Genomic DNA, 23100 nt, shown 5'->3' with positions numbered 1-23100 from the left:
TATACAGTGATTTCTAATGCTGTCTTGCAGCGTTGGTGGTCAGTAATTGTAGCGGTTAATGGGAACTGATTAGAGAGCAGCACAAAAAACAACCACATGCCTCCAGTGGGATCCACACACACGCGAGGTTCGGAGGTCGTGGGTTCGGATCTCATCGGTGGCATGTGGTTGTTTCTTCAGCTTTCTAATCAGTTATATTCAAGCGATAAAAATTACAAAATTATATCCCATCGATCAACACCACAAGATTGAAGAATTCCCGTTGCTCCTTGGTCTCGGTGACTTTCAGCTTCCTTCATGTCTGTCGCGACGACCCCCTCTGTTCTCTTTTCCTGTCTGCTGAATGCTTCTAAATAGGTAAGTTGTCGTGACAGCATTAATTCAGTCCAAATTAACCACTTACTCTGGGAATTATTTAGCTGATTGTTCCTTCGCTCCGTTGAACAGATTTGTAAAGCATTTGTAGCTTTTCTAAATGCCCTTACACCGAGATTCACACCTGCAATCACAATCAAGTACAGTAAAAGCGCACTTTGGCTCAACGACCTCTGTTAAGAACTAACCACAAGCAAAAACGTTTGTATAGGTAGGCAGTTGCTATCCACCTTCCAACTTCATGGCAAGAGCATAGAACTGTCACAAAAATCCCAACGAAAGCTTCCAATAACTCGTTGTTCATATTATACCGACGCCTTCCCAACGACGCAAGCAATAACCCACGGTGATTCCGGGGTTTAATTCATTCGCATTTAATCTTTGATACAACCCCGCGAGCAGCTAATGATGCCAAGCTTCATGCTTCCCACCAAATTGCTGAAGGACGCTGTTTTGTCTCCATTCGTTTCATTGTGTTTTCTATGCTGCGAGTATTCTTTAGTGGAGCTGCTATTTTTTTTCGCTAACCTTATTGTTACCACCAGCTCGGATCACGTTTACTTTAGTAACAAGCTACTGAAAAGAAAAACGGCTCGGGTTATTTGTGAAGTATTATTCACGCTTTTTCCGCAATGTTTACGATCTGGTTTAATTCCTTATAACGGCCTTTAGCCAGTCTAATGCTCATAGTCAAATCTGGAAGAGGATTCGATCCCCTCAACTATTGACCCATTTCGATCATTGAACTATCCTAGGCTCTATGAGTACGCAATAGAAACTGAAATTACCACCTCTAAGGTCAGGCAATATTTTTCGGTATCAACATGGTTTCTGCAAGAGATTCTGATGTGACATCCACTACTCTGTGTTCACTAACGATATATTTACTTCCATAGACACTGCATTGCTCGCCCACGCTTCGTTTCTTGATTTTTTTCAAAACTTTTCAACGGTTTTTTCACAACCGTGTTCTCCCTAAATTAACGGACCTCAGTATTTACCCCCAGATTCTATCATCAGTTAACCCATTTTGGGAAGGCAACACTCACGTTGTCCCAGCTGCTTAAAGTGCCAGGAAATGGACAACGGTGCACAACGTGCTAATTTTTTTTTTTGGTGAATGCTACCGATCAATAAAACAAACCAGTTAGCGTGTTTTCGTTTCTCGCTCATACGCCTTCTTGCTGTTTTCGGGGTTGTTACAAGCACGGGTTTAGTTGATGGGACCAATTTTGGCGGAAAAAGTTCGGTTTGAAAAATTCATTCGCTTTTTAGCCTCTCTCTTCTGTCAACTACTACATAGTAGTGCATAAATTAATTTTTAATTTTATGGAAAGTTTTGTTATGCGTCGATAAAACGGGGGTACTAATACGGACCTCATCTGATATCTTTACGAAGTCATTCGTACAAATTGCAACCCCTTTTCCTGCAAAACCACTAACCGAAACGGATGAGAAGTGCTGCAACTCAGTTTATATAGCCATTCTGAGTGTCATTTTGCCCATTTGATGCATGAGAGGCACGCATACAGCGTGCGCCTTGTAAAGGGTAAAAAACATCCTCTCATCCTGCATTCAGTTCTCTGTCAGTGACACTAACTCCTACATCGCACACGTCATCCACAGAGCACTGTACTTGGTTCCTTGCTGTTTTGTAATATTTATTGGTGTACCCAAATACGTTTTCTCCCTGATTGAGCTATGTGCAATATTAAAGTGACTCCGGCTGTCAAACTTTAAAAATGATTTTGATTAGACTAACACTTTGTGTTCGTCTTGGCAAATGCTTTGGACACATCTATAAGAAAGCAGCCGCGCCCGAGCCAAGTACTTCCTTATACACAAAAGAACAGAGAGAAGTACTATTTACAAGTACTTGGGTGTTTATGTTCAGTGTGACTTCACCTGTAACATCTGATAACCACGCTCTAGGCATCCTAAAACAAATCTTGAAATGGCGCTACGCAGTTTCGGAAAGTGTCTTATATCAAGGTAATTTTTCCCAAGATTAACGACATTTTAGCTATTTGGCACCCGTGTCAACCTTACACTGTGGAAGCCATGATACTCCTGATGCCTAAACCATGGTGTTCGCTTCATTTTTTAAGATTAATTGCGTTCAACAAGCGTCATGGCGTTAGATGTTCGTGCTGAATGAGAGGATATTTCCCATCGTCACAAAACATTCTGGATTTACAAATCTCATAATATTTCAACATCTATTCCCTTCTCGACGATTCTTTCCATCACCCTCTGCAATATTCCGTAGAGATCATCCTTTTCAAGTGAAACCCGCTTCCTCTGCACTCCTCTTTTCACCGAATAATTCATACCTAGAACGTTTATTGGCTAAAACCGGAGGCACTTTGGTATTGCGATTGAAGTGATCATAATGATATTACCAGAATTTTTAAAAATTTTCAGTGACATATTTTTCTGGCAACATTTTAACTTTACCTCTTCAGTTCGTCGGTTTTATTTATCGGTTCTGTTAATTATGTCAACTGCTTGTCATGGTGTTTCAATGTTTATTCTGTACGCTCACGTTTTTACATGTTTTCACCTCTTGCATTCTGCTAACTTTTGACCTTTCTGGGTTTCGTCAACGTTCTGTTAAATCCCAGAGCTTCTTTCGGTATTGATACGTATCTTTGGCACTCTTGTAGTTTTTTGTTACGTGCCTTTTTCTTTACCTGCAGAAGACACAAATCCTACGCACTACTGCATTTATCTCTATATCGAAAATATTTCACATACTGTACTAACCTGCGCTTGGCTACAGAATGTAGGTAGGTTATTTTGATGCTAGGCAGAGATTCTGATTACAAAAGATTTTGTAAGCACAAGATTAAAATAGGCTAAAGAGCGGCCCGTTTTATGTGGCCTCTTCTTTCGTCTGGTGTCCACGCTGTTTTCTTTACCTGTGATCACTTGTGGCGGTCATAAATGTATATTTTTAGGGCGCCTGTAAACAGCGTAGTGACTGTTGCAGCAGTGCGCCTTAGTTTTGTCAAATGCTCAGCCAATATTTTCCCGCCAATGTTTGCCAACATAAGCCGATATTTCCTCAGCGCTGCTAGGTTCTCCTAGAGTCGGCATATGCCTCTCCAAGTGACATAGAAACGATTACTCGGTCTTGAATTCGTCAGTAGTTGTTTCCATGCCACCTGCGGCACGTGGCTTACAACCCTGCAGAAGATACCCTCGTATTGCACGCAGCATATACAATACTGTGCACGTGCCTGCACTCGGGAGCAAGAATGAAGGCATCGGGAAGGTACAACGAACAACGTGGCTCGCTGCTGCGTCGCCAAATAAACGTGGCCATCAGATTTTTTTCCTCGGAATAGTGAAGTCTGTCACAAATTTTGCACTACGAAAGGTGAGGAAAATAATGCAAAAGAAAATGCGAACATGTCCTTATCGGTAGTGCGGGCCCGTGAGCTTAATGTGTGTGTGATACTGTGCAATCGGATTTTGCACGTACCGTCTGTTGCAAAAGTTTACAGCCCACCGCACCGTTTATTTCAATGGCGCGGTGGGCTCTAAACTTTTGTGCAGACGATACATATAGGGTAGAATGAATTTACTGGTAGAGCTGAATTCCTGCGCCACTATGGTGCCGTTGTAGGGAAACGACACTTGGCCCATTGGCCTTAGGACGGGAAAGTAGTCTTCTTCGATGAGATACAACCATTGAGCATTTATGGGTGAACCTACTGCATTGCGCCCTCTTACCACCCGCCACGTCTCGATTTAGCCTGTCGATAATCTAATCTGTGTTTGATGCCAGCTGAGTGCCTCAGTATGTTCCATCAGGGAGCAGATCTTCGAGAGGAGTGGCGAATATAGCCTGAGACCTTATACAAATTGCTTAGTACGCTATAAGTTCTCGTCGCACACACTCAACGCCACATTTTTTTCACAGCGGAGCGTCCATTGCCGGTGCACCCTCTGGTGTGCACTGTCGGATTGTCGCTCGATTTCAACACTCGGCTGCCCCCCGACGGTGTGTGCACCATTGTCTTCTTCGACTCACTCTACGCGGAAGGCAGCAACCGGCTCACATGGGGGGCCGGCAGCTTGGAGGCCAACGCCAGAGCCTTCCTGAACTGGGCGAGCGCTGGCGGTATCACCGAGTTCGGCGTGTCCTTTGCCATCGAGTGAGCGTCTCGTGATGGGGAATGACAGTGCCGCTTTCCTATATACGCACTATGGACAGACTGCATGGTACAGCAGAGGATAGTCAGTTTGGAAAGAGTAAATCATAACAAGGCACCTTGAACAACGCGTCTTTTGGAAGCTCATCCGGCCCAGTATTTATCAATGGTTGCCGTTAAGCCCAGCATTCGTGTCTTACACCACTTAGCTTGACACATTCTGGCCAAAAATGTTCGTTTGTTTAGAAAGCCAACTTTCCAAGCATTCATTTCGCGCTTAGAAAGTAATGATCCCAACGTGTTGAAATTGGCTAATGGTATTCATGTATCTGTAAGCTGTCGCTGCATTCTATACCAAAAAAGGTGACACATCCCAACGAAACCTGGTTAATTCTTTCTTTTCGTTTTCCAGTGGAGCGTAAAGCAAGGAAAACTCTATAAGAAATCAACAGTGACAGGATTATGACCAAGAAATTGGATCCATAGTAGTTGATTGATAAAGAAGCTGGCTTTGTACGACAAGGATTCATTTCTTTCTACGTAGATTTGCTTAAATATTTCCGAATACGTCATTGTTCACGGAGCTTAGTTTCAGTAGCGGCTTGGGGACAAAAAGATTGGATTAATGCGTTTACCTTCAAGTATTTCCTTCCGGTTTGAGAACCTGTTTCAGCACCCTAAGCTAATTTGTCTGAGAATATTGCAAACATGACAAATATCTCATAAATGTCTGAAGCGCAACAGAGATTCGCGCTCGTGGAAGGCAGAATGGGATGATCCGTTGTGCTTGGGTGCTGCGACGTCTGGCGCTTAAAGCGAAATCTATAACAAACGCTACCACGTTAAACATCGTTGCTTGTTGTGCATACTATCGGCATGCAATGAAATGCGAACAGCGGTGCGTATGGCAAAAAGTACCTGTGAGTACAGTTTTGCGCCGTCTAGATCCGCACCCTGATTCGGTTTGCGAAAGTTTTGCTTCTGTTTTCTTTGGCGTTCCTTTTCTTGTTTTGCCACTGGAGCGTCACATGCATTAATTACACCGATCGCAACTGGCGCATCGCGCTATCGCTGAAGGTAGCGGCAGTGGCCCCCGTGCACGAAGCATGCGCTCTCAGCTACCTGTCCGGTACAGCTTTGATTTTGATTCCAAAATCGCCATGTTACCAGCGTCTGGTTGCGATATCAATGAAGAAAGGAGAACCTGATTGCATAAATTAAGAAAAATGTTTCCATAACGCAACGGCGTTCCCGTCTGCATTATTTATACCTGAAACCAAGTGTGCGCTGAACCCGTTACTTTCTCCGTACGTAGAATTAAAAAAAAAATGATTTTGTTCATGGTAACGACAAATATTTGCGGAACCTCCACCCCACACTTTTGGTTCACGCTCAGGGAAGCCTTACCGAGGTGTCAGTAAGTCGAAATACGCTTGTGCTTGACGAACCAACAGTACACTTGCTGATCATAAAAGGAAAGGGCAATCCAGACGCCCTCCGGATCAACTCGCCATCTTGCTTCAGCACTTGAAATCTCCTCCAGAGATTACAACTGCTGTCATTGGCTGAGGAATGTAGTCGTAAAGTGGGGCAGCAAAGTCCGAAACGTGTAGGCGCTCCCACCCAACTTGTATAGCAGCCCATAGAGTATGTTGGGAGTCGCAAGAACCGATAATTTCATGGCTTACAATTGACTTTTGCGAGCACCAGAGAGGTTTAAATGGGGAAAACAGAACAGAAAACAGAGCTACGGGCCGAGTGCTTGTAGAAATCATACCGAACTGAAAGAACCGTTTTATTTCGCGTCGCAATACTAAATATGACGGCCAATGGATAAAAATAAACCCTTCCTCTAATATTGCAGTCTCCACATTCGCACATGGCAGGGAAGGCACACCTGGCATTGTCGGCTCTCCAATTCCCTGGCGCTGCTCCCAATGTGTCGAAGACGTTGACTCGTTGGCGAAGAACACAGAGGGCCAGACCTCCGTAGTCCATAACGCGCGGTCTCATGCAAACGCAGGTCTTGCGTTCCTATTTGTTTCTGCGACCGCCTGCTCCAGTGACGGTAGCTGACTTCGCAGAGTAGCTTCGTGTAGACTGCGTCGGATAGTAGATATCCTTCCGCACGACTCAAAAGTATATTTTATCTTACGAGCCGAATAATGTTGGCTGTGTCTGCTGCAGCTGCCGCTTAATCCATGCCTGTCGCCAGCTGTATGTGCCCACGGTAAGATTACGGGCCTACCCTCATCACGTAATGACTGCACGATTCTGTTAAATGAATACTGTGGACGACCTGTCATCTTTGCAGCGAGACGCTGCTACACATCGTGAGGATAATGAAAAATGACTCGCGCTCTCTCTTCAGGCCGTGCGCTCGTCACTGTCACTGCCAGAAACACGCGTTTCACGAAAGGCGACATTAGAAACGACCGCAGCCCGATCAATTCTTTCTTTCTTCACATCACAACCAGGCGCTGATAACACGGCCGTTCTCAGGGCAAAATAAAAGCGCTGCAAAGCAGGTAGTTAAGAGCACTAACCACTCACACGGGCTACAGCTGCAGCCGCCAGCGCTAACTCCCTTCGGAATTTGTGATCGGTGGAAAGAAGGCATGTGGCGCTCTAGAGGAAATAGAGAAAACGAACATTCATTAAAACAAAACCTATAAACCATGGCAAACCGGTTGAGCGCGCCTCTCTCTGATGACGCTTGATATACGCCGCAAACTGTACCTTTGGCCACGTCCACCACTGTTCGTATTTCATTTGACGCCAATAGCATCTTCCTATACTCCTACACACTTTGCTGGCAACACAATGGAAGTTACGCAATTAGTGCGCCCGTAAAATGACACTGCTCCTCCGCAAATCACTCGTACGCCTCGAAGCCTTGGTAATGGTCTTCTCGAAAACACGGAGTGGTTCAAACAGCATGCTAGACATTTAATATGATGGACAGAGCGATTAAGTGCTAAACTATTCGACCATTTGGTTTTAATTGTTTGTGATGAACCACTTTTGGGGTGTAGATGTAGGAAGAGCGAGTAGGCGTATGGGTCATTTATTGCTCCGCCGTATATTACTCATACTTCTCGAGGTACCGGTTAGGTGCAGAATGAAAACGTGATAAGGTACAAAACGAAGCGCAGGACGGTGCCACTCTTGGTACTTGAGCTTTACTCACATGTGGAAAATGGTTGTCTGCATTTTGGACGTCGGCCTAAATTCCAGGCGCAGAAGCCCGCACAAAGAGGTGCTCTAGCTTCGGCACCGTTACAGCCTAAACTCTAAACGGAGTGTGCGTCTTTCGAAGAAGGCAGTGCTTACTAGAACACTTACACGGCGTAACGTGCTAGCACACTTTTCGTACAAGTAAGTCGTCGGAGCGTTCGTCTCCAAGAGCTGCGCAGTGTTTGCGCGAATGCCGGCCAACAATGTGAGCTAATAAAACTAGTGTTAAAAATATCTCCACATGATGAACGACTTATTCACCGTAATCTAAAATGCTGCGTTACAAGAATTCCCTCTTTCAAGGCGGTCTGATTACCTGGAACTATGCACATCGATTGCATGCACATCAGTGGAAATTTACTAGTAATGTACGATTGTCCAACTGCGGCTTTAGTAGCAGACTGTGCGCGCCACATGGATTTCCAGTCTGCAGCTTTAAAGGCACTTCCGATCGCGATCTTGGTCAGGCGAAACGAGCGCTAAAAAAAAGCACAAGAAAAATTTCAAACCTCGCTTACCCCATGGTCAAGAAAGGAGAACATTAAGCGTTCAAGACGCTTCACCTCCTCCTCCCTTCCTGTCACCACGAAAAGAAACATAGCGCTTTGTGCTTCACGTCAGAGTCGATGTCATCCTCAAATGCCAATTGTCAAACGCTGAAAATTCCTTTCGAAACATATACTTTTCCGGCACCATTTACAGCAGAATGCGATCGGAAATAGCTTTCGCAGATAGATTTTCAAAATAAGGCTAAAATAACTTTTGAAACACAGTCCCAAAATCTCATGGCCGCAAGTTGCAACCTTTCCTCCTGACATCTACCTCTTTATTTATTTTTATTTATTGATGCTGTCAGTCATAAGGCAGCTTCAGGCTGTTTTGCAAACACAGTACATGAAGGCATCACGGCAAGTGTTTATAACCGCAAGCATAAAAAATGCTCTGGTCTATAATGAACGATTCAGAAATTGAGGGAACTTAAACAATGCAACTGTAAGTGTTCTTGAAATACCATCACCTTGGCCCCCTCGGTGACCCGGTGGTTATGATGCCCGGCTGCTCATCCGAAAGCCGCTGGTTTTACCCCGACCATTGCGGTCGCCTTTTGTATGAAGGCAAAATGCTACAGAGCCGTCTACTGTTCGCTGTCAGTGGACGTTAAAGATTCCCGGGGGTCAGAACTATCAGGAGCCCTCCTTTGCAGCGTCTCTGATAGCCTAAGTCGCGTTTGGACTTCAAACCCAATAAACTTTAAACCAACCATCACCTTCTGCAAATGGTAAAATACAAGCACATTCGTGAGCCTTTACTCGGAAGAAGAAATTCCGTATTCGATATTATAGACGATATCCTTAATGGCTCCCTTCAGTGGCTTGGGGTCCCCTTCGCATATCACTTCGCAGACATGGGCACTATCGAAGAAAACAGACAATTCCTCCCTTTCTCCAAGTCGAATGAACGTGCCTTTCTGGCCTAGCACTAGTGTGTCCGACTAGGTATCCAAGCAGGCTGGGTTCGAATCCCATCCCATCCCAATGTTCTCTTCAGTGTAGTTAATTCGCTTTACATTTCTTCATTCCAAGAGAAGGCAGTTGTAGCCGGGGTGGCAGAAAGTAAGGCGAGCGGATGAGATTAAGATGGGAAAGCTGCAGCTGGGAAAGGAAAAGGTTATTTGGAGAGATATGGGAGAAACCTTTATCGAACAGAGGGCGCAGGCAGGCTGATAAAGATAACGGCGACATTACTTCATGTAATAATGACATTTCAGTCATGTGCCGACCTCTTCACAATATTATCCGCCGCCTCACGTGTGGCGTTGCTACCTTTTACACCACCCAGCATTTTCTCGCCGTTCCTCCGCTGAGCAGAATCCTTAAAGCCATCGCGTTAAAGAGAAGAAAACCTAAAGACAGGAATAAAATTTGGTTTCATGATTATAGCGACCACCGTGAAAGTATAATGCGATAACAAGGAACTTAAGATGCGTAATGACTGAAAAGTAATTCAGTGTCAATCTCCTCGCGCGCCTTTGAGGTCGTTAGTATTGTACCACATAACTAGAAACGGCATGTGTTGAGAGACGGCACTTGCAACTGCTGGAATAATAATGCAGCGTAAGGCAAGGCAATTGAAAAACACGGCCCCGTGTGTTTTCGCTTCTGAACATTCTAGAGTATGAATGAACAGTTTGATGAAATCATTTCTACTTCTGTTTTTTTCTAGGCCATCGAGTAGGCATTATCAGGCGCCTCGAATTTCTTCGTTTCCTCGGTCTACGCTGTGCAGTTAAACGATAAGGGAAGCAAACATCGACTACAGGAAGCGAGAACCCTCAAACGATTCGGTCTTCAATATGCTGCAATGCAGTATGGAAAAGGAAGACAATGTAAACATGTGCCTACGCCCATCTATCGGATTCTAAAAGAGAACGTCTTTGCAATCATATTATCTTCGTATTTTTGTGTATATAACGCATAGGACCTAAATATAACCATAAAATCCGTAAAATATGCGAAGAGTCAGGGGAATTTCAAGAAGAACATAACAAGTCAAATCAGTCCACCTAATTTTCCTATTCCTTCACGGAAATGTAAAGCGGCCAGAAAAATGCCTTTAGTTTGTTCGGCTGCAACCACGTGACGTGTGGCGCTAAACGCCTGTCCTCTAAAAACAGTAATTTTTAGTGGACAGAGGCTCGAAGATGGGTACTGACCAAGCGTTTATTCGCCATCGTATGAAGCGAAGTCCGTGCTAATGACGTCCTGCTTCAGAGCACTTGCCCGCTTAAAATCGTACTAATGCTTAATGACGGCTTTCGCAGTGTACAAGAGAGGCCGGTTTTGCATGCATGCGATGTACTTTGTAGTAGTTGGAGTCATCTCCATGCTGTTTGTGAAATATCCAGGAAAAAATAGCGGCATTTTATGTCCCGCGCAAAAACGAGCATAGTAAACAGCCTTGAGCTGCAAGAAAAAAAGAACGACTTCAAAACATCCGAATTGTTGAAATCTTCTCACAATAACCCGATTTCTACCGAAATCTGAACTGAAAAATATCACACAGTTTTTCTCTCCTAATTCTAGAAAAAATAAAGCCACTAAGCGAAGAGCCATATGTAGAAATTGAAGTGATACCTTTAATGAAGAAAAAGATTTGTTGGCATGCGTTATAGATCAAAGCCAAATTTTCAATACTGTTTTTTAGGAATTTTGTTTATCTCTCTGATTACAACATGCTCTCACCCGAAATAAACTTGTCATGAAATAAAAGTGGGTGTCATACATATCAGAATCGCATGAAACACTGGGTTCGACACGACGAATGGGCGCACTTACAGAAGAGTATACCGCACGAGAACTAAGAACGTATTTTCTAACACAGCAATTCGTTTAAAGCGGAGCAACGAAATCGAACTTGAATGAAGATACTCCCTTTCGTCAGCGCCAATCACAAAAACCAGAGGCATGGATACTGAGCTTGGAAACGGCCAGTTTTCAAGTAGCTCTTATTCCAAAGCGGATCGTTGTCATTAAAGTGGTGCATATAAATTTCTTGTTCTTTTCAGGGACAACACCATCGAGCGGGAGTGCTCGACGGCGCCTTTCGCCACGGGTCTGGACTCCCTCTGGGCACAGGGAATAACGCACTTCGGGTTCCTCAACGCGTACCTCCACTATGCCACGACCCCGCACGTCAGGAAGGCGCTGAGTGTGATGAAGGTACACGCAAAATGCCTGAGTGCCAGCGAAATGCATCTGCTGTTTTCGCAGCCATGCAGGCGGCTCAGTTTGTGTGGTGTTAACAAAGGATGACGATATGTCGGAGCTAACTTATTTCTGGGTAATTTTTCTGACATTCTAGAGTATGAGCAACGAAAACAAAAATTTGGCAGCGATTTCTGGGTAATTTTTCTTACATTCTAGAGTATGAGCAACGAAAACAAAAATTGGCAGCGGTTTCTGGGTAATTTTTCTTACATTCTAGAGTATAAGCAACGAAAACAAAAATTTGGCAGCGACACTTCAGACAGCTTATGCTTGGGAATGTAAAAGCATTGCTGTCCCAGGGTGCATCGCGACCCACCAAACCACTCACGCAACACCCACACACACCCGCACGCACAAGAGAAAACCCGGAAAGCTGTACAAAGAGCAGTTGCATCACTATTTTGATACCAAAACTGGTATTGTGGAAACGAAATGGCTCAGTGACTGCCTGACATCTCGGTATACACCTGAGCAGCGCCTTGAGAAAAAGGGGTAAATAGCCTCAGAAGGCATACACATTAAGATACATATGTCGGCGGTTCTAATCCTTATGGCCAGCTAGCGTCCAACTTGACTAGCACATGCACGCTATATGCAAATCGAAATCATATGACACCACCCGTAATGCTGTACGACAAACAGTTGCGTCACAGTTCAGGTATGAATGTTGTCGGAAAAACTGGCGCCTCTTAGAGATAGGCCAGTGTTGAGTGTACGCAGGATTGTCTCAAGTGGGGGTTCTCGGGTTGCCTCGCGCAACATGCGGCGGCTTGATGGTAACACCCTATTTTTGTTTCCATCGCTGGGATTTTCTGTAATCTCCGCGTGTACACATACATACTCACACGCACGCACTACCGGCTTATCTCGTAATGAAACTAGTAATTGTTTCGCATTAATTGCACGTCACTCGTACAATAAAGATTAAGGGAGATTTTTTAACGTTTAGGATTTTTGTTTTAAGAACAGTGAGAGATACGTCGGTGTGATGTGCGCACTTGAACTGTAAAGTGAGGTGGACACATCATAATCTGCGTGATACAGGTTAAATAAAGGACAATTTATGAAATGACGATAGCTTACACAGTTTATATATTTGGCTATGTGCAGCAGATCATACATGTGATTGTATAATCTACCCTGTACGCATCTATCGTGTCTGCTTCTGCAGGAAAGGCGAATTTGGGCAGCTTGCACCAATAGATCACATGAAATACACTCAGTTTTCTGCCTGACATTCGCCCGAAAGACATGAGCACGCTCACAGCAGAACCTTTTTTTTTTTCAGTTCAGTTCACTTTATTTACGTTAAAGGCCCCCTTGTATCGGGGGTATTGCATAAGGGGTGGGATTTTAATGAAATGAGCAAACAAAACAGTAAATATTATTTAGCACTGAAGGTGATCGGTTACATGTTCTTGAAAAGTAGAGGATGAAGCGATGTTGACGATGTCACGGGGTAGGCCGTTCCAGTCCGTTGCTGCTCGAAAGAAAAATGAAGCAGAAAAGGTGGCAGTATGCGATGGTGGCCGGGCAACTTGTAGGGGATGACTGGTGCGGTGAGATATGCGTGCGGCAGCTGTGATATACGGTGACCGATTGAGGGAAGAATGAAATATTTTGTGATAAAGGGTGAGGCTCGAAATGCGACGACGGAACAAAAGGGGCGGCAGTCCTGATAATGCTTTCAATGAAGAAATACTGACGTCATATGAGTATGAAGAGTGGATGAATCGAGTGGCACGGTTTTGGACAGCTTCTAATGCATTAATTAAATAAGTTTGGTGTGGGCTCCATATGGCAGAGGCGTATTCTAATTTTGGTCTGATGAGCGATTTATATGCGAGTAATTTTACGTGTTGAGGGGCAAGGCGGAGATGCGCTTGAGAAAACCAAGTGTTTTATTCGATGCTGAAATGATGTTGCCAATATGGGTGCGCCAAGATAAATCACAAGACAAGGTGACTCCTAGATACTTATGATACTGAATCAATCGAGGTGGTAGAAATGGAATATTGGAAACGATGCGGGCTATGGCGACGAGAGAAGGATAAGAGTTTGCATTTATTAGGATTTAGGGACATGAGCCAGTTGTTACACCAATTAAGTACGCTGTTAAGATCGGTTTGAAGACTAAGTTGATCACGAGAGTTATTAATAGTGCGGTAAATAACTCAGTCGTCAGCAAACATTCGAATACTGCAGAAAACGTGGTCAGGTAAATCATTACTATATATATTAAAAAGAGTAATGGACTGAGTACAGATCCTTGCGGAACGCCTGATGTACCCGGGAGGCTGTTAGACAGGTGGCCGTTAGCAAACACTGATTGAGAACGATTAGTGTGAAACTTCTCAATCCACTGTATTATGTTAGGATGTAAGTTCAGCTGCGCAAGTTTTACTAATAAACGACGGTGGAGAATTTTGTCAAAAGCTTTCGCAAAATCTAGAAATATGGCATCAGTCTGTTTGTTACGGTCAAGATTAGTGTGCAAGTCGTGAAGGAACAACGCTAATTGGGTTTCACAAGAGAGGCCCTTACGAAACCCATGTTGTGAAGAATGGAAGAAATCATTTGAGTCTAAGAAATTTATAATTTGAGAGTAGATGACATGTTCCATGATTTTGCAGGGTACGCTAGTTAATGAAATGGGGCGATAATTCATGGGGGAGTCTCTGTTACCTGATTTGTGGACTGGAACGACCTTCCCCGTTTTCCAGTCATCTGGAATGATCCCTGAAGAGAACGATTGCGAAAAAATCAAAGATAAGTAGGCTGCACATGTTGATTTCACATTTTTAAGCACTTTTGTATTAATCATGTCCATACCAGCTGATGATGAGAGTTTCATGTTATCAATTATGGAAGCGATACCATCTGCGAAGAATGTGATAGCTGGCATGATGGCTTCTGTGTTGAGCGATGGTAACTGTGAAGGCATGTCAAATTCACTCGTTAAAACAGATGCAAATGCTTATTAAATATTTCTGCGGATTCATGGTCAGTAACCGCTTCGTGCAAGTCGTTAGTGAGTGTAATATGATGAGTGTGCTTAGGATTTAAAACCTGCCAGGATTGTCTAGGATTGCTGATTAGTAGCTTCGGTAAGTCAGTGTGATAAAATGAGCGCCTGGCGCTACGAACTGCAAGTAAGTATGATTTCTCAGATGCAAGGTATTTTTCCCAAGTGGCTTGATTATCAGTGTGTTTGGCTGTACGAAACAGGCGTTTCTTCTTGTTTTCTAGACGTTTTAGATGCTTAGTAAACCATGGCTTATTGCGGTTATTTTGGAAAGATACCCTGGGGATAAACATATTAGGGAGCATATTTCACTTATTTTTGAATACCAACCAGTTTTCGTGAACAGAGTGAGTGTGCAATGTGGATTGGTACTCTGAAAAAAACATGTTAAGGTCTTCAGTTATTGCATCGTAATTCCCTTTATCGTAAAGATTTATTGTTTTTCTGGATGGGTGCTTCTGAGCTGGGATAAACGAAAATAGAGCATGTAAGATTTTATGGTCGCTGATTTCTGGAACATAACTAATGGATGATAGGTACTCAGGGCTATTAGTTAGTATTAGGTCAAGGATGTTTGCGGTTGCATGCGTGACGCGATTAGGTTCCGAGACTAACTGTGTGAGGTTAAAATTTGTACAGACATCAATGAAGTTCTTGGCCTCTGTATTGCATGCTAATGAGGAAGTGCCTAAAGTCTGCCAATCAATGTCCGGATAATTGAATTCCCCGAAAAGGAGAATGCGCGCATTTGGGTATTTAACAACAAGATGATTTATAGTATCGTTCAGATGTCGACAGAAGTTTGAATTTGACTGCGGGGGCCTATAACAAATGCCAAGAAGTACTGTTACAGGGGGAGTGCGAATAATTAGCCATAATGATTCCATATCAGATGTGACGTGTGCAATAGAGCATGATATACCTCGGTGAATTGCAACAAGAACACCGCCCTCCCGTGAGTCTTTTCGATCATTTCGGTAGACGTTGAATTCGGGTAAATCAGTTAAAACTTCAGCGTCGGACACGTTACTGTTTAACCAAGTTTCAGTTAGTATAAGTATATTGCTCCTGGATGACGAAATTACGTTGGATATGAGTTCACGCTTTGGGAGGAAGCTGCGGATGTTAGTGAATATCACGGAAAACGAGAGAACATTTGAGGGAACATTTGAGGGTGTCGCGCGCCGGCGTTTTATTGGTGTAGGGTGAAGGGACGATTGCTACGCGAGTTGCTTTACGGTGTTAGATGAAGTGTCAAAAATATAACGGTTCGAGCCGATGTGAAGTGTTTTAAATCGCAAGGAAAATTTGGCAGACCTGGCTTTAGCAAATGCAACAAGTTGTTTTCGCGCGTGACGAACGGCATGCGAGAAGTCCTCTCCAACACTATAAACCGTGTCTTTCAGATTTCGCCCATTTGATAGGAGGGATTCTTTAGTTTTGCTACTTGTGAATTTCACGATTATGGGACGATTTTTAATCTTGTGAGTGACGACCGAGGCGATGAGCTCTTTCTATTTCGTGAGGTTCCACAGTTATTTGAAGGTTATTACGGCAAACATCAATGATTAGTTTTTTAGATTCTTCCCACGTTTCGCTATCAGTAGCGTCAGGGATACCATAGAAGATGAGATTGTTACGGCGTGACCTGTTTTCAGCGTCATCTATGCGGGTTTCTAGTTCCTGGATTATACGCGCCATGTTGCTTGTGTCAGCCTGCATCTTTTCAATGTCGTTTCGAAGGGGAAGTACTGCTTGGTAGTGTGTTTCCAGGTCGGCCATACGATTGCTTAAATCGGTTATGGTTTTATCCGTAGTAGTGAGCTGAGATTTCAGTCCTTGTACTTCGGCTATTAGTTGGGTTTGGCCTGCGGTTAGTTTCTGGAGTTCGGTGAGTACTGCACTGTTGTCGTTAGGACCAGGGTTAGTTTCGATATCTCCTGATAACAATAGCAAAGAATTAACAACAGTGGCACACTCGGCGGCAATGGCAACACAGCACTGTGGGCTCGGGAACTGCACCAAAACATAATTGCTTGATCTTTTGGCAAATAAGGCATATGATTTACTAACCTGCATCGCAAAGATTAGCGGATTAGATGGCTGCGCTGAGGTGCAGTCACCGAGCCCACAGAACGGTGCCGGTGGCGGGGGTGCTTTTATATGGGGCGAAGCTGTTGATGTCCTTGATGGTACGGCCGTCCAAGATTCCTTCGGCGCCGGCAGCCACTGTTCCTCTGTTGTGGCAGCAGTCATTCGGGACGGCCAGCTGATGAGCGGCAAGCGGTAGCGTCCCGGCTCGTCACTGGAGCATGGTGGTGCGCAGTCAAACAACGCACCCGAAAGAATGCTTGCCAAGGTCGGCAACAGTAGGCTGACGAACAGCTGGTTGATCGTCTGCATCGCAAAGATTAGCGGATTAGATGGCTGCGCTGAGGTGCAGTCACCGAGCCCACAGTCTTTCAATCTAACTTCATGCGCATGAGCAACGTAGGTCTCCGGGCACGAAGTTTGCGAAAGATTTTTGAGGCAGCTTCACATGCGCGGTGTTGTTCACATTTTTTTGTGAAATAATTGGTTTCGTCGCTGTCAAGGTGGTTGCAAGCGTAGACTGCGGCTGCGGCAGAAGAGGCACAGGGCGGAAACATTGAATGTTGCGAGCCCGAAAGTTGCGCGGAGCGACGCGTCATCAGACGAAGCCTAAGGATAGGTAGCCATTCCAGCTGTGTTAAAATACAGTGATTGCAGGAAAACTAACGTTTGCACTTCACTTGCCCTTCTCTTGTCCTTTTTCGCTCTTCAGATAATCGATAGCAACTTTTGGTCGAAGCAGAGCCGCACGCGCCACACCTACATGGCCCTGGGCGTGGCTCCACTCAACCCCACGCAGTACAGCTCCTTCGTCGACCTCATGGAGTGAGCATTCCGATTCTTTTTTGTTTTGGCGGTAAAACCAAAGTTTTTGGTCAACTTCCAATCAAAATCTGGCTTTATCTCTTTCAGTCCATTCACCTCTTTCCCCCAAATAGAGTAGTTTTCTAGCCCTGGCCTACCAAACCTTCCCTTTCGTTTTTTTCCTAACTCTAACAATGCTGTTGATATCTTCTGCTCAGGTATTTGCTGCGATTTCTTTTCCTGAAGCTGAGTTACTAACCGCCCCATTCGTTAGTATTGCCACTGTCAGCATACCGCGTGGGAGACATACCACGGCCGCTAGATCGTGCACATACTTGCAGCCTTAAGAGTAGACAGCTGGTCGAGTAGTTAGTTTGAAACACTGCGACTGATATCACCAGCTCAAATAGAAGACACGGACAGGGGGAGAGTACATACAACGGAAGCTGGGCTTTTGAAAGATTTTATTGGGCAAAAAATGGCATTTATACGCAAACGAGGCGGTAGTAACGCCTAGCGCGCCAGTACTTTCCGGGAAAAAAAGGTTGATAATCAAAGAGAAAACACAAAAAGTTGAGTTTCCGACAACTCACGTTCGTTATTTTACGTCTGCGAATTTTTCCTTCTTCTTACGTGGCTGACGCGATGGACAAGTTTCCTTCATATAACCTGTTTCTTTATTCCCAAGTGCAGGAGAAGGATCACTGATACATTTTCGCCGCCGCCGTGGCTCAGTGGATATGGTGCTCGGCTGCTGACCTAGAAGACGCGGGTTCGATCCCGGCCGCAGCGGTTGAATTTTTTTGGAGGAGAAATTCTAGAGGCCCGTGTACTGTGCGATGTAAGTGCACGTTAAAGATTTAAACCCCAGGAAATTTCCGGAGCCCTTCACTACGGCGTCTCTCATAGCCTTAGCTGCTTTGGGACGTTAAACCCCATAAACCAAACCAAACTGATACATTTATCTTTATGATTGTGAATGCGGAAGGCTTCAAAACTTCTGTGACGTTTAAGTGCTGAACTTGCACAGCATCCCTGCTCGTTTCAACAACACGTGGCATGCTGGTTTGTGCGAGCAAAGGCGAAAGTGGTTAAATGACCTCCACCAAATAGGGAATCAACTACCAGAGATGCTTTTGTAGACGTTCTACGTTCAATGATACATCACCCGCTGTGGCCTATATCACGTTTGCCACAAGTGGAATGCTGTGCACAAAGACTACATACGAAGTCGACAGGTGGTCTGTGTATCAGTGACCCTTCTGCTGGATACGGGAAAAAAAGAAATAGTTTATCTGAAGGCAAACTTGTGCATCTCGTGAGCCACGGAAAATAATCAAAAATACGCACATGTAAAAGAATGACCGTGAGTTGTCGTTATTTTTTCTCCTTGTTGTCGTCCTTTTTCTGCGATGTACTAGTGCGTGAGGACAGACTAGCTAGCTAGCAGACTAGCAGACTAGAGACGGAGCAAACAAAGTTAGCGAAACGATAGACATAGAATAAGCCAACAGTGATTCATGTCAAGTAAAGGGTAAAAGAATGTTGTGTTTTTGTCTTGATCGTCGGGAATTAATTGTGCAGTCATTTTTAACCGAAACACAACTGCGGATTGCCGCTTCTGTGGTCCAAAACCACGACATCTGCATCTTTTGGTCGGTGCTCCACCAACTAATCTACGGCGGCACCTGTTCACCCTTCTACTCAGGATTTGGTTTATGCTCCGTGTAACCTAGCTTTGAGTGTCTTCTCCAGCGCAACCTGGGACCATAGCGGCTGACGTGGCACCTTCTGATACCGCAAGTGCTACGTGCAGCCTCATTACACAGCTTGCTCTGCAGCTCTGCGAGAAGCCTCTTATGCTACGTATGCAATCTAGACTGCCAAAACCGCGGCGCTCGCTACGTCGGGTGCAGTGCTCTACCAACAGCGCTAAGGCGGCTGATTCCAGCCTTTCAAGCCCGTTTCGAGGTGAAGGGATTGAAAGGGCAATTGAACAAACTTGAAGAATAGGCAATGTCAAAAAAAATAATGGAAACTACACGGCTGGTAATGCGATACTGACACGCACAGGAAGACGCAGCATATACGCACAAAAGCGAAACATTAAACGTTGCTACCGGAAGCCGTGTAACATTCTTTACGTATTCTTAGATCACCTATGCGAGTCTTTTCACTTTTTTCCCTGTCCACTCATCTTGGATTTCAGACAAGTATTCTCACCGCAGATCTTCGTTGCAATCGGGCATATCTCCTACTCTGATGACCTGAGGCCAGACTGCGTCATCACCCCCCCGAATGTGCACTCATTCCCTAGCAGGTTCAATTTCACATATGGGCACACCTTGGTAAGTTTCTTCTTTACTGATACCCTGTGGTTTGCAGTACTTTTAAGTGGGGATTGTGTTCACGTGGCTTTATGCTGATGCGCTTAGGGCAGCCGCACTAGCCACAAAATGAATTGCACCTGTTGTCACGCCAAGCCGCTTGCACTACACAGCTCTCCAAGTATGAAGTGTCGAGGAGAGGTGAGAAGGACATCGCGAGACCTTAAGCGACGGCGCCTTATTACTTTGACTCCTGTAATCACAGCAGCGTTCTCAGTTTGCTCTTAACGCATTCCGTATTCTAGTAGTTCACAATCGTTTGTAAGACAGCTGTTGGTTGTCGAACAACTGTTGTCTGTCTAAATCGTTGGTGCTGTATCAACATTAAATAAAAGAGGCAGGGCGACAAAAGGAAGGCGTCGAGTATTTTAAGTGCCAGTTTAAAGCAGTGAGTAAATGTCGCTCTTCAAAGACGCTTGCTGGGGATCATAGAGTCAAGTTTTTGTTTCTTGAAATCAGCAGGTAGGAATGTGGCGTACTCAGTGAGCCTGGCAGAATTACGAAACTTAGTGCACATATCATCTTTGAAGGTAACGTCTTTGATTGTGATGCGCTAGGGAAGCAGCTATACTGCTATGGATGTGCGAGTATTCGAATCTTAGGTATAGGAAATCGAATATCTTCCTGTGATATTCGCTGAAAAAATTAAATGTATATTTTCTAATTATTCAAAACCAATAGAGCATGCATTCAAGTTCTAGATGATTTTTAAATAAATTGACTAAGTTTGTATAATGTTCAAATAATATTCTTTTGCGACTGTGTAAGATGCACGGACTGCTCCGACGCCGTTAAGCATGCGACCGGGATCAGACTGGGCGGCAAGCAGGATTAGTGGCACGACGCGATTTATTAATGTGGCAGGGTTCATATCTTCTTTATGGGGCCAGCAAGATTGGGTGATGCGAAAATAGGCGAGAGGCAGACTGGAGACCTGGCGGTAGGTGACTTTGGCATAGACTCAAGGAATAGCAGGGGCGACTTAATAGTGCAGTTCGCAGAGAGAAATATTTAACTGACCATGAGTACTTTTTCCCGGAAACGAAAGAACAGAAAGCGTACCTGGAAAAGCCCCAGTGGTGGGACTAAAACTGAAATATACTTCATAATATGTGGCAAACCTAGCACCGTGCACATATGGAGGGCCCCGGGAATGTGCGCTGTAGCGACCACAGATTGGTAAGGTCTCGAATTAGCTCATACTTCAAGAGGTAACGGAAGAAACTATTGAAGCAGAAGCCCGTTAAGGAGTTAGCGATGAGAGGGAAAGTATAGGAATTCGAGATATCACTGCAGAACAGATTCGCCTTTAAGTCAGTAAGGTGATCTTAATGTTGCAACAATGAACGATAATCTCAGAGCTATCATTGCGGTGTGCGGAGTAGTAGCGTCAGGATGGTTCGACAGGATACCGTTAATCTATCTCGGGAGACAAAAGATCTTATTAAGAAACGGCAAAGCATGACAATGTCTAACCATTCAAACAGATTAGAACTAGTAGAGCTATCACAGTTAATAAATAGGCGCAAGGTAGCCGACATAAGGAAGCTATTGGGGGGAGAATCGGGCATGCTCTAAAGAACAGAGGTAGCCTAAAAGCTGGAAAGAGAAAACTAGGCATATCTACAAAACGGATGTCTACGTTATGAGACAAAGAGGTTGCAAATATTATTGGCATTATGAATGAGATAGTTAAAGTAGCCGAACCGTTCTACACAAATCTATACAGTAGCCACTGCAATCAGAACGTTAACGTGAGAGAAGAAGTAGCGCAGAGCAATTTTAGAGCGCAGCTCTTTGGCGTCCGTTCCTGGGTTTCGCGTCGGCGTCGGCGTCGGCGTCGGCGTCGGCCTCGTAACCAGCTCCGCCCCCAATGTCATGCTTTTCAATTGGTCGAAATGCTCGTGACGTCACAGTGCGCGAATTTCAAATGGGGCCAATTGTACTTTGGCTAGTAACCATGCAACCAATCAAAGGGATCGTATAGTGATGCTGCAACTAAGTTGGACTGAGTTTAGTTAATTGCTTAATTAATCAATTAGCCTAATTAATATTGAGGAGAATGAAGAGGTCAGAAGAAAAGAAAAGAAAGACGCGCGCCGCAGCGACAACAGCGTCCGCGGAAGGAGACGCTGCTGAAAAAAAAACAGATAAGTACGAAGCCGCGTTCCCACCACCACCACGCACTTCCCCACTCAGTAAGACGTTGCTCGTTTCATATATGTTGTGTCGAACATCCTAGACAGTTCCAACAATTGACAGGTTAATGACAGAACACGGTGGATAGAAATGCAATAATGTAAATATGAATAGCCTAATTAACCTTTCTAGTTAGACCGCATAAATCTATAAAACCGAGAACGAAATTGGTCGAGTTGGGGAATCGAACCAGGGTCTCCGGAGTGCGATACGAGCACGCTAGCCACTCCGTAATGCCAGCTGAATGGTTTGGAATGAACAAAGGCGCGTCTAGCTAATACGGCGTCTTCGTTCACTCCCATCTTCCCCCTTCCCCTTACGGCGAGGTGCAGGTGTCCACCCAGATATGCGAGAGAGATACATTTCCTTTCCTCAAAAAATAAATTTACCGTCCAGCAAGGCGTACAGCCCAATTGGCGATGGCGTTCTGTGGACTCCCTGGCAGCGTTGCAAGACGCTGTCGCGTTCCACTCTTACAGGCGAAGCTTAACATGTTAACCACACATCAGTAACACACGCAGACAGCCAATGGACGCGTCATTCGCTGGCAGCACTTGATTCATCATTCACAACCACATTCTTAACGTACGCTCCCTTGCCGCACATGCCAAGGACGTACACCACGATCACATTCTGCGCCATTCCTCTGTACTTTGCTTTGCTGAAACCTCGATGGATCCCGAAGAGCCTCTCGAAATCATAGATTTCCTATACTGCTGTGGTGCTCGCAGAGACCACAACAGAGCGGCGGGAGTCGCTATCTACTTGCGCACAGGTCTCTCTGCAATACCAGTCGAAATGTTTGGCACGTCACATGAACTTGGCGAACTGTGCGCCGCAAAGTTGCCCAACGGCTTGCTGGTAGTAGCTGCCTACTTCGCCCCTACCGCACTCACGAAAGACGTCGTGCACTTCCTGCAACTCGCATTAACCGTCCATCGATCCACACCGATGTTAGTAGTGGAGGACTTTAATGTTGACATAAAGACAAACAGCAATTTCCTAACACTTATGCGGGAGAACATCCCGTTCCTCTCGCTCGTAACACGTCCCAC

At 44.8% G+C, this 23100-nt stretch overlaps 1 protein-coding gene and 1 pseudogene across 1 annotated transcript in view; one reads left to right on the top strand and one right to left on the bottom strand.

The window, feature by feature from the left end:
- LOC149369741 (uncharacterized) overlaps positions 1-17480 on the top strand; it is a 44039-nt gene extending 26559 nt beyond the window's left edge. Inside the window, exons 3-4 of the mRNA XM_089559341.1 lie at positions 11338-11491; positions 17368-17480. Coding sequence (XP_089415467.1) covers positions 11338-11414 — 77 coding nt within the window. The 3' untranslated portion in view covers positions 11415-11491; positions 17368-17480. The remainder of the gene's footprint in view (positions 1-11337; positions 11492-17367) is intronic.
- LOC149369742 (uncharacterized) lies at positions 15785-16982 on the bottom strand (annotated as a pseudogene).
- Positions 17481-23100: the final 5620 nt, after the last annotated feature.

Source organism: Amblyomma mixtum, chromosome 1, assembly GCF_055824585.1.
Source record: "Amblyomma mixtum isolate Tamu chromosome 1, ASM5582458v1, whole genome shotgun sequence".
Taxonomy (NCBI): Eukaryota; Metazoa; Arthropoda; class Arachnida; order Ixodida; family Ixodidae; genus Amblyomma; species Amblyomma mixtum.
Note: the sequence above shows the minus strand (reverse complement) of the source record. Positions and strands in the feature narration are given on the sequence as shown.